Consider the following 11,213-nt stretch of genomic DNA (forward strand, 5'->3'; position numbering starts at 1 on the left):
TCAGTTACGCATGCATGGGTACTGGCAATAACATGTATGTCAAATTAATCGTCGAAGTCTTCGCTGTACTCAGTGGGCCGCACGCCGACTTCCTCATCGTCTGAATATGCTGGTGACGATAACGCATTGGATGACCCCGATTGGACCAGCAAGTCACTGTCACTGAATGCGCTGCTATTGCCACCAGGGTCACTCCCATGCGAAGATATTTGGACAGTGAGGGTTTCTGCTGGCTCAGGCGGAATCATTTTCGTTGTCTCATCTGGTTCGTCTACGAGTGGTTCCGTTGGAAATAGTTTGTCCACGAATGCCATGAACTCGGATTTGCTCCAGCAGCTATCTCCATCCAAGTCGAAGGCAACCAGCAACACGCGTGCCTCGTACTCGGTCAGGATCACACCGAAGGACATGAACCCTTGAAGCAGTTCACGTACAGCGAGGCAGCCATTGCCGTCTGCGTCGAAGCGCTTGTACAAGTCGGCAGCCAGGTCTGTACGGCTGATCTTTTGGTGCTCGATCTGCCAGCTCTTGATGACAAGACGGAGAATTTCTTCAAGGTCTCGGGGTGGGAATGCCCATGAACACAACTCGCTGGTCGTGATCCACCCACTGTTATCCTTATCAAGGCTCGCCACAACGCGATCAATTGTGCGCAGGGAGATTGAACGTGCGCCTCCCAGCTTGGCACGTAGTGCGGTTTTGAACTCTGCTACGCGTATTTTCATCTGAACCGGTTCTCCTGCTCGAGCTGTGGTGACTTGCATACCTCCAGGTAGCTCGCTGAACCAGAGCATCAGACGCTCGGGGTCATCATTTTCGGAGCCCTTAAGAGCTGTGCGCATTGCTTCAATCACGACGGGGTCTTCGCCATCTTCAGTGTTCTCATACTGGGCGAACGTTAGCCATTCTTTGAGTGTGGTGACACCGTTGGCGTTCAAGTCAAGGAGAGCCATCATTTCGTGTGCTACTGAGGCGGCTGAGTATTGCGGCAAGGCTAAAACACCACACAGTTGAGCCAGCACCTCGTCTCCGACCATAGAAGGCAGATTTTGGCTTTCGAGAAACGTCTGCAATTCTTCTTGGTTGATTTTGCCGCTGTTGTCGCGATCGATTTGTCGAAACAAAGCTGTCAGGTTGTTTTTTCTGCGGCCAGGTGTCACCAGCGATGCAGAGAAGCCGCTGCCAGATGCCAGGTTATCCAGCAGAATTCGTAGCGCCTTCGCCTTTTTCGTTGCAATCTGCAGTGCCATCTGCGATGCAGTTGCTCGCCCGGGACTAGCTGCCAAATCGCCGTCAGCTAAACGCTTGGAACGCATTCGCAGCCAAATGAGCAGTTCGTCAAACGAGATCGATCGATCTCCATCGCGGTCAAGCCGCACAACAAGGCGAGCAATTTGTGCCCGCGTCACGCCAAGTCGCAGTCGTCCGAGAACACGCATAAAATCTTGAATCGAGCACCGTTGTTGGTCCTTCCGCTTGTACGCGGCTCCAAACACGAGGCGTACAGCATCTTCGATGTTCTCGGCCTGAGCTTGAGCTTGACTTACACGAGCCATGATCGCTTCCCTGATGCGGTAGCCCAGGAGACCAAGTTCGTCTTCGTCAGAAGATGAAGACGAGTGGGCAAGCACAAATGAAATGAACTCCGCTGCACCGACGGTGTCGCTTTCACGGTCTCCGATGAATAACTCCCGCAGCAGCGAGATGTTTTCGCTGCTGAGCTGAAGATTGAAGGACGACATGCAGGTCACCAATTCGTCCACATCCAGCTCCCCATTCCTATCCGCGTCGAATTCATAAAAGATGTGGGCCAGTGCATCACGGAATGCTCGGTAGTCAGTCGAAGATTTGCCCAAGACTGTCAGGAATGCCGTTGCTGATTCGTAAATCGCCGCTCTAAATGCCCGTACGGCCATGACTAACGCTTCGTCATCGTTTGCTTGGTCTTGATGCGAATTCGGAGATTGACCGGTTAGCATATTACCACCTGTATCAAGGGGATTGTTTCCTTTGCCACTTGCATCGGTGAAGCTTTCAAGCTTTGTGCCAGGAGACCGTTTGGTATCCGCTAATTCCACCTCTGTCTGCAGCAATTCGAAGCCTTGCATGAACTGCTCGAACGTCACGAGAAGCGGTTTGGATGGGGCCCCACACTTTGTGCGGATTAGGGTGATCAATCTGTACAACACGTGAAACAGTTCAGGTTAGTCTAAGCAGTCTTGGATGCGAGAGCGGATCAATTCGGCTGACGCACGCGCGAGTGATTTTGCGGTCAAGCCGCACCCCGAAGCTTTTAGCGCCGAGCCTCAACTCGGCGCGATCGAGGACGTCGTCCTTTCGGAGATCGATTTCGGAGAAGAGTGCGTGATAGTCCGTCCCCTTCGTTTTGTGAGCAAGTACGAAGACCCTGTGCAACTTGCGCCACGTTGCTACGAGGGCGTCAACGATCTCCTTCGAAGGTGAAGTCAACGGAGAGAGAGCGCTATCATTGCTCTGAATGGATTCAGGAGGTGACATGGCACGAGCAATGGCTTCCTCGCGCTGTTGCTGCTCCATGGCGGCCATCCACTGCCGCAGCTCCCCTTCACTTTGCGCCATCAGCAGCATCTCGGCTTCTTGTTTTCGTGATTCGACTCGATGCGGATATTCCTTCACGTGCACAAATCGTTTCCAGACGGCTTGTAGAAGTATTGCAGCATGGTTCTCCACTGCATATCGTTGGACTTGCAGGATGCTCTTGATACTGCGGAAGAACGCTTGGATTCGTCGTGCTGCTCGTTGCTTTCGGTTCTCGGCAAATTTCGAGATAAATGCCTCGTAGTCTTCTCGTTGGTGCCGCTTCAACACGCGCTGAAGAAAACGCTGCTTCTCCTCTTCAATGCGCTGAGCTTTGGAAACTTCTTTTTCCAATCGACGCTCACGCTCACGTTCTTCCCATGTTTTTAAGAAAACAGGCTTCTTCGGCGAAAGCGAAGGTGTCGGGGAACTTGGCGGACTCGCTAGTACCGATTCGGGAAGCAATGAAAAGCTAGAATCTCCCCGAGTCGGTGAAGCAGGCTGTTTCAAGTGATCTTCGGAGACTTTCGCGTCACCATTCTTCTCTAGCACGCGCTTGTACGTCGCAATTAGTAGATCCAAGTCGTCATTTTCCTTTTGTAGGCGTCGACGTTGGGCTTTCTGCATTGACATTCACGTACGATAAGGCTCCTATCAGCTTGAAAAAAGTTAAGAAGGAAGGCAATATGGGCATACCCAAGATTTGTTTTTCCTTGTCAGCTGCGCTCTCGTATCGGCCAAGACATGATGGTCGTCACTGTAGTGCTGGAGGCGTTGCGACAGGTTTTCCACACAGTGGTCGAGATACTGCGCCGAAAACTGGCACGTCTTGAAAGCTGTGAGGTGATCCTCGTGGATCTGGAGACCCTCATCATTATCCAGCTCCTGTTCGAGGTCACCGTACAAGACGAACTCGCGAAAATTGGCAAGACGTTCAACCTCCGACTGCGTATAGTAAACATGTTAAGCAGTGAACAATTCCAAGAGATTGACTACTTACGTGGAAGAAGAGCTGTCGGATGCTGGTGGATGCAACCAGTGACCATTCTACTGGGAGAAAAGGCTGCGTGAAGGCGAACGCTGGATCGGCAATGCTGGTCGAATCGTTCTCATCAATATCCTCCCCACTTTCAGAAGCTTCTTCTTGCCGACCGAACGCACCAACTCCTGCAGTTTTCGTCTTTTGTTTTAACCGCTTCTTCGTCCCGCGCGCTTTTCGCTTCCGACGCTGTCGGATCTCCTCACGAACGCGACGTACTTTTGGATCGGATGTAAAACTGCATTCGATCTGAAGACTCAACTGCGACATCAAGCCGTTCGCCTCGGAAGTTTGCAGTGGAAACCACAAGGCACCAGTCGTTGCTGAGTCTTGTGTTTTCTCTCTTGTCATGGGATCACTGCATTGCTCCTGAAGCTGATGCAGCGAGACGGACGCTTTACCAAGAAATACGTCGAATCCATTGTCGAAATGGTTCCAGAGTTGCAGCTCGACCCAGTCCACCACAGCGTGGAGATTGAATACCTCTCCCGATGGTCCCAAATGGGTCGAGGACGCCCACATTGCAGTGTACTTCCCACTTCGTTCTCGCTGTCGTCTACAGACCACCTCGTCACCCCCATCTCTGCTTTCCACCAAAATGATTCGCGACCTTCTGTCACCACTCACTCGCTGCGTCTTTGGATCGTTGTAAACAAGTCGGAGGAACGGCTGCAGATGAGAAGATGCCAGACCTGTGGCTGCCAAGGCGCGCACTTGTGTAGCTGTCCACATTTGCTGCTGGTTTAGTATCTCCATGTTGGAACGAGTGAAGTGACCGTCTACCAAGATCCGCTCTCATGACGGTGGTCGAAACGCCCGTCGCGTCCGAAACAGGAGGGACTGAACATTCGCAGGTGGCGAAGGTGGCGAAACGAACCGGGATGGAGAAAGCTCATGGGCTTCGCCAGCCATCGCCACCGATGTCACTTGGCAACACGAAAGCGATGAAAAGAGGCGGTCGAAAGCAAGTGAGCCATGCTGCTGTGCCATCTCGCGGGGCTTTCAGTGCTCAAATGCTGCGACCACCAAGTACACCAACGTTCTCGACGGACAGTCCACTACAACCAGAAGACGATGGAGATTTCTCACGTGAAATGTTCGACTACTTGTTTGTAACTTCTCGCAGGGAACCGAGCGAAATAGGGAACCAAGCTCTGTCGCCTCCGCCACCTCCTCCACCTCTTCCTCATTCAAGCAGCACTCGACGCCCGATGATACCTAGGCACGCAGCGTCAATCTCAAGTAAGCAAGGCTTGTCCAGGACCGTAGGTGGCGCCAAGTTGAAGGCTGTCAGTCCACAGTCGACAAAATCAAACAGCGAGGATCAATCGGCCAACCACAGCGCGGACAAGCCGATGCCCAGTGTGCACCCGATTGAGACGTTGTCCAAGAAGCTCCGTCAGCAGGCGATGGAGTTGACGCACGTGTACGAAGAACTGGAGAAACAGAACCTGCAAATTGACGCGTACAAGCAGCAGATACAGGACCAGAAGCTGCAGCTGGAGCAACTTCGTGCGCAGCGAAGGAAATCGATCGATGGCAGTTCGAGAGCACCGACAAGCTCGCGAGCTACAGCGTTGGAACAGCAGAAGCGTGCGACCCAAATGATGATCGGTACGCCATCTACCGGTGCTTCACTTGGCCAAAAGCGAGGAGAGCTCGAGCGTAAGGTGAAGGAGGCTGAAAAGGAGAAGAAGAAGTATGAACTCGCGGCGAAGCGCATTGAGAAGGCTTTGGTGGAGCTGCAAGTGTTTCAAAACGATCGGATGGGGAAGCTACTACCGCCGGACGGGGTCTCCGACGACGAGGTGACTGCCTCAGGTGATCTGGAGAGTGTCCTAAACGAGCAACGGGCCTATATCCGCGTTCTCGAAGAAGCAGTTCACCTGAAAGCAACGGACTTTGAGGTCACAGGGCACGAAGAGCTGCTTATCGTGCTTGCTGAGCTGCGGCACACAATCTATGAGCAGGAGAAGGATGTCGAGCAAAAGAGTAAGTTGGTATTGTCCATCCAGGAGCAGCTGGAACACGAGCAACAGCAACATCTCATGGCCAAGAACCTCGTTACCACCGCTCAAAAACAGCAAGACGAGATGGCTCAACGCTTTCACGAACAGGAATCCGCGCTGCACACCCAGATCGATGAAGTGCGACTGCAATTGCAGCAAAACGACAGCCGTCGTATGCAGCTGGAGGGTGTTTCAAACAGCGCACAACGCACAGAAGAAGCCCTGCAGAGCCGCTTAGCAGCAGCTACGAAAACGCACAACCTGATGGATTCCAAGCTTGAGGATGCTGCACGGAAGATCAAAGCGCTTCAAGAACAGCTAGACGCGACCTCGACGAAGTATGCGGAGTCCAAGCAGCAGAGCGAGAGTTTGCTGGACGCGTGTGCTAAGAAACAGTCACACCTCGACGAAATGAATGCACTGCAAGAGGAGCTGCTTGGGTCTGTGGACAAATATGTGGCCAAGGCGAAGAAAGCGCGGGACAAAGTGGGGCGGCTGGAAGTTGAGCTGCAAGCGTGTAAAGAGAAGGAGGCTCTGGTTCAGCAGCAAGTGATCGATGCGGCTCAGTCGTCAGATGGAAGGATTGAAGCCTTGCAAGCGAAGGTTGACGCAGCAGAGCGCCATGGTCAAGAAGTGCAGACGAAATGCGCTGCTCTACTGAAAGAGAAGAAACGCTTGGAGAACACGCTGGCAGAGGTGCAAATGAGCTTGGAGGGACAAGTCCAGGAAAATAGCGAACAACTACAGGAGATCGCAGCAAAGCAGCAAAACTGCCATCAAGTGGAGGAGGCGGTAGCAGAATTGGAGGCAGCTCTATCGACAGCGCTGCGTATGATGCTGAACAAGCCGGTGGAGACCTCTGAGCGACAAGGGATTGGCGACGATGACGAGACCAGCGCAGACACAGACGAGCATGCGTTCCTACTGGACCACTCGGTGCTCTTGGAGCTACGTACGTGTTGCCAGGCACTAACCACGCTCACAACGGATAATAATGGGTCGTCGTCACAATGCTCTTCGCTGTGCCCCTCTTTTCCTGAATTGATCGCTCGAATGGCAGCAATCGGCGAGAGAGCGCAAGTTGAAGTCAACCGAGCTCTTGCTTCCTGGGCAAGGGAGCGCACCAACCTTGTAGAGGCATGCTCCATGTTGGATGCCACCGCAAAAATGTGTCAGGACGAGATGAAGAAACGCCACGACGACATTCGAGACCACCGACAGCAGCTAATGGAGGTGAGAAGCGAGCTCACATGGTAGGCAGGGAGGGTACTATCGCTTCACTAATTCTTGCTCGTGTGGCTAGCGCACATCGGAGGTTGAAGCGCTTGCGATGCAGATACAGACTTTAGACGAACACCTTCGCCGCGCCGACGCAGAATGCGAAGCGTACCATGCACTTGAGCAGCACGCAACCAACCAAGAGAATGCTTTGCAAGCGAAGCAAGCGTTGATCCGCGATCTGTCTGCTGAAAATGACCGGCTAGTTGCAGTCGAGAATGCGTACTCGGTTCAAGTCGCAGCTAATGCGAGGCATTCCGAGCAACTAGAAGACCAACAAGAGGCGATGAAGGAGCAGAGGCAATACGGTGATGAGCTGGAGCGTGCGCTCGAAAACGCAGCTACCTTTGCTGAGCAGCAGAACGAGTGCAATCAACAGGTTCGCGATAGCCCCTTCCTATCGATGGCTAGTGCAGAGTTTTGACCGTATGGATCGTTGCTATTCTGCAGCTCAGCGCGCAGCTTGCGCAGCTGGAAAGCTCTAAGCGAGAGCAGGTTGACTGTGTTAAGACGCTGGAGGTGCAGAATTCAGCGTTCTCGAGTCGGTTCATGGCGCTGGTTAAGCACTACACGTCCTTCTTACGCCCCAGTGCAGCAACCGACCGCAGGCTTCAAGACCACCTCAACCTCTTCGATTCGGAGCTCCAGAATGGCGACGTCCTCGGTCTCATTCAGCAGTTCCCAGCTCTGATGGAAGCATACATCTCCATTTGCAGCAGGAACCCCCAACAAGACCGACCCAGCAGCTCACGAGTACCACCAAATAGACACAGCAAACTCTGTGTCTCCACCACTTTCAGGAGGAAGGAGCCCCAACAATTGATCAAGGATATCGAAATGGCTACATCCACATGGCATTCACCAGCACAGGAGGCATCTCCCCCCAAGACCTCGTCCTCACCGTCTTCACCATTGGAAATTGCACTAACGAGGAGCTGTGAGGAGGCGCAATTGGCGGAGAAGCTGGAGCTCATCCGAGGCACTTTCCGGTGCTACAAGAACGACCTGGAAACGGACCGATAACAGGGCCATGCCGGTAGTCTACTAGTGAAGGTATGCTACACGTAGCTTTGCGCCGTTAATGCTGTTGCACTGTTCAAATTAGGATGGGCATCTAGCCGCCATTGCTTTCGACTATAGTACCGGTACTGCCCTTAATGCGTCTAGCTATGGTGGTGCGTGGCCATTGAACTCCCAGAGCGCGCGGTCTTGCGCACTGGTGCGATATCGCAAAATGCAAAATGCGGAGACCATCACTCCTGCCAAGTGGTCCCACTTCGAGTTGGTGTCGCGCAGATTTGATATGGCGGGCCATCGCCGTCGAAGCGTTCGGCGCGGTAATACATCCACTCAGTGGACGCACCCGTGATATATAATATGTGAGGAATTAACCCAAATTGCGACTAAAACCAATTGATACACTGACATTCGACGAGCGCTCACTTGGCGTCGAGCCAAAGCGAGTAAAGCATATGCGGCGGGACGTCTATTTGTCGAGACGAGATGGCTTCGGCAGCATCAGCACTGGCACTTAGCGCTGGCCTAGTGGGGAGCACTGCTGCGTATCGGCAGCGCGTCATCGCTCCGACTTTGCGTTGACGGGAGCGTTCGGTGGCAGGAGCCTGCTGTAACCATCATACGTATTCGGTCTGGCAGGCGACGACGCACCGGCCGAACAGTTACATATCGAGGATGGCAGTCCGGCATGTTTCAGCTGCGACTTCCAGCAGTCTAAACGCCGCGAGCTGGCAAACTGCCTCATGGCTGTCGGTGTCGACGACATCTTCCATCTGCTGCAGCCATCCGCACCGGTGCAGACAAGGTGAGCGAGACCGCGGCGCCGTGCGTGCGTGTTTCTGCTCTTCTTGGCGTTCGCGACGTCTGTGCGACAGTCGCGGTCGGTGGTCGCAGCGATTCGCTATCGCCACCATCCGACGTGCCGGGTACACTGTACCGATCCACATCGCTGAAATTCGTCCGTACCGACTGACGCCCTTTCGAGTAAAACCTCGCCTCCGTCCGCTAGAACCTCGCGACTCAGGCGGACGAGTAGCGGACGAGTAGCGGACGCACGCCGCCCTCGGAATGTGAGAGAGCCTTTCGTGGAGCCCGGGCGGTCCGCATCTACCCAACGTCGCTCATTCCGTCATTCCGTCCGCAGGAGCGCAAGTGCGTCGCACCCACCCACCCAGTGGCAGCGAGCAATGAATTCTCCTCCGAGCTGCGCGCCACGAACCGGCAGCCTCCGCCAGCAACTGCACCCTACAACACCAGCAGCACGTGACCACCTTGCCGGTGCTCCGGCCAGCCTCGACCAGGCCATGGCCGAGGAGCCCGAGCCTTCTTCAACTGAAGAGGAAGACTACAGCAGCACTAGTGCCAGTAGCTGCAGCAGCCCATCCTCCACCGCCGCCAAGAAGTGCGTGAGCTGGTCCACCATCACCGTGCACGAGTTCGGCGTCGGGCTGGGAGGCAGCGCCGTGTCCAACAAGGGCGGCCCGTCCATCGGCCTCGCGCAGACGCCCGAGTTCACGTGGACGACCAAGGTGGGCGAGATGGCCGAGCGCGTCGAGGGCGTGCATCGCTTCTCGCCCAACCAGCGCATCCGCCTGCTGCAGGCCGCCGGGATCCCGGATGGCATCATCACGCGCCACGCGCGGGAGACCAACATCATCCTGGGCTCGCGCCGCCGTTCAACGACCAGCTGGGACGACGACGAGGAGACCGAAGAGGAGGAAGAGGAGGAGGGCAAGGACAAGGACTCGCCCCGCAAGCGCAGCGCAGATCAGGCGATGCTGCAGCGTCCGTGCGCTGTCTATTTGCGGCGGCCACGCATGATTCCGGTCAACTACGTGTAGTTGTGGTGCCGCTCGCGAGCAGGACCACCGGCGTTCTGGCTCGCTGCCTCTATCTTTCACTGCTCCGCTGCAGCGTATTCTGCCGGGCCCGAAGGTTTTAAATTATTCGAGATGACATGTACAAGAACTGAGGTTCTACGACGGCGCTGGCGCTCTGCCAACCGAGAGACACCAGTAACGAGTAGAAAGTCGAGCAAATAGGGTGCGACGGTCGGGACCACGGGCTGCAGATAGCTGTCTGTGCTCCCAGTGTACGAAGTGCACATGCAACCAGGGGCGTACACGCCCTACCATTTTTATACAATTGATCAATGCAACGAAACTGCTGAGTTTATCCATTGTCTTGCTTGCTTTGCGAGGAGATCTGAGGTCTTTTTAAGGTTGCTTGGGCGAAACCTCTCCACGCAACCACAACTGGCTTCGACAAAGCTAGTCAATGAATACAGCGCCTCTCGCCATACCAAGAGCTTCTGACCAACAGATCGGAACAACCAACATCCGAACAGCCAATCATCCAAGCAACCACCAACCTCCAGCGGCGATGGACAACGCAGCAGGTGTCTTCCCAGGGGAGGTGATGACAATAGCTTGGCTTCTGCATCAAGGCAGCAGGAAACACAGTTGAAAGTGAAAAGTGCAGAAGAGAGAAGGCACCTTCGAGTCTGCAGTGCTTGCTCGCTGAACTCCAGGGACACGGCCCAGGATCTTCTCACGGGCAGCGTTGCTGGAGGTGTCGCCATTCGCTGTCAGCCCCAGCCCCATCCCGATCTCGCGCTCTTGCACTGCCATTCAGATCCTGCAGTTTAACAGCTACTCGACCGCAGCGGTTGCAAGCGCAATGGCACGATGCATCAGTCGTTTAGTCTTCGGTGCGTCGTCCGCGCTGAACGGGGCAGACGCGACCGGAGACTTTCGCCTGCTCGCGGCGATCCCACTGACGTACACAAAGTGGACCACAAAAGCGCTTTGGATGGCCAGAGCTCTGGTACGGCGGTGCACGCACTGGCCTCGAGCTCCAGCCGCGAAGCACAATTCTGAGCTTGAGCTTGACGGCGGTGTGTGCCTCTCACGCGCTCTATCCTGCACAGTGCAGGCTGCACTCCGAAACGTCTTCAAGCGCCTCCTGCTTTGCTCCGCCCACATGGTGGTTTCGAACTGCAATTGCGATGCGATGTGTAGATAGATATGCGGGCCACCAGCTTAGTCACGTCGCTAACTGCGCGCTCGCCGCTTGCTACATGTATTCTTTTGTAGCTATTCGTACATGCGCGTCCAACGTAGCATCCAATACTGGCTACGCCAGCAATGCAGACAGACACAAGGCAAGCACGTTTGACAAGGCACGACGGCAGAGGTTACACTGCTTCACCGCGCTCAAAATTCACGCCAGCGTTCTCTTCGTCTTCTTTGTTTCTCCTCTTCGCCCACCTCACCGCCTCTCGTCCACTTACAAACACTAGCACGGCACACGTC

At 54.7% G+C, this 11,213-nt stretch overlaps 3 protein-coding genes across 3 annotated transcripts; 2 read left to right on the forward strand and 1 right to left on the reverse strand.

Moving 5' to 3' along the window:
* Positions 1 to 44: 44 nt before the first annotated feature.
* Positions 45 to 4,117, reverse strand: KRP23_13694 (uncharacterized protein; the record flags this gene model as incomplete). The annotated part of the gene is made up of 4 exons (XM_067884439.1): positions 45 to 2,178; positions 2,255 to 3,177; positions 3,253 to 3,501; positions 3,557 to 4,117. 4 exons carry the CDS (start codon positions 4,115 to 4,117, stop codon positions 45 to 47), a joined length of 3,867 nt encoding a protein of 1,288 aa, XP_067738457.1.
* Positions 4,118 to 4,950: 833 nt separating this feature from the next.
* KRP23_13695 (uncharacterized protein) lies at positions 4,951 to 7,905 on the forward strand (the record flags this gene model as incomplete). The annotated part of the gene is made up of 4 exons (XM_067884440.1): positions 4,951 to 6,556; positions 6,665 to 6,837; positions 6,908 to 7,261; positions 7,333 to 7,905. The coding sequence occupies 4 exons, from the start codon at positions 4,951 to 4,953 to the stop codon at positions 7,903 to 7,905; spliced, it is 2,706 nt and encodes a 901-aa protein (XP_067738458.1).
* A 1,181-nt stretch (positions 7,906 to 9,086) lies between these two features.
* KRP23_13696 (uncharacterized protein) lies at positions 9,087 to 9,740 on the forward strand (the record flags this gene model as incomplete). Its single annotated transcript, XM_067884441.1, has 1 exon — positions 9,087 to 9,740. The coding sequence occupies one exon, from the start codon at positions 9,087 to 9,089 to the stop codon at positions 9,738 to 9,740; it is 654 nt and encodes a 217-aa protein (XP_067738459.1).
* Positions 9,741 to 11,213: the final 1,473 nt, after the last annotated feature.

The sequence above is a fragment of the Phytophthora ramorum genome, assembly GCF_020800215.1.
Source record: "Phytophthora ramorum isolate Pr-102 chromosome Unknown Phyram_PR-102_s0018, whole genome shotgun sequence".
Classification (NCBI taxonomy): domain Eukaryota; phylum Oomycota; class Peronosporomycetes; order Peronosporales; family Peronosporaceae; genus Phytophthora; species Phytophthora ramorum.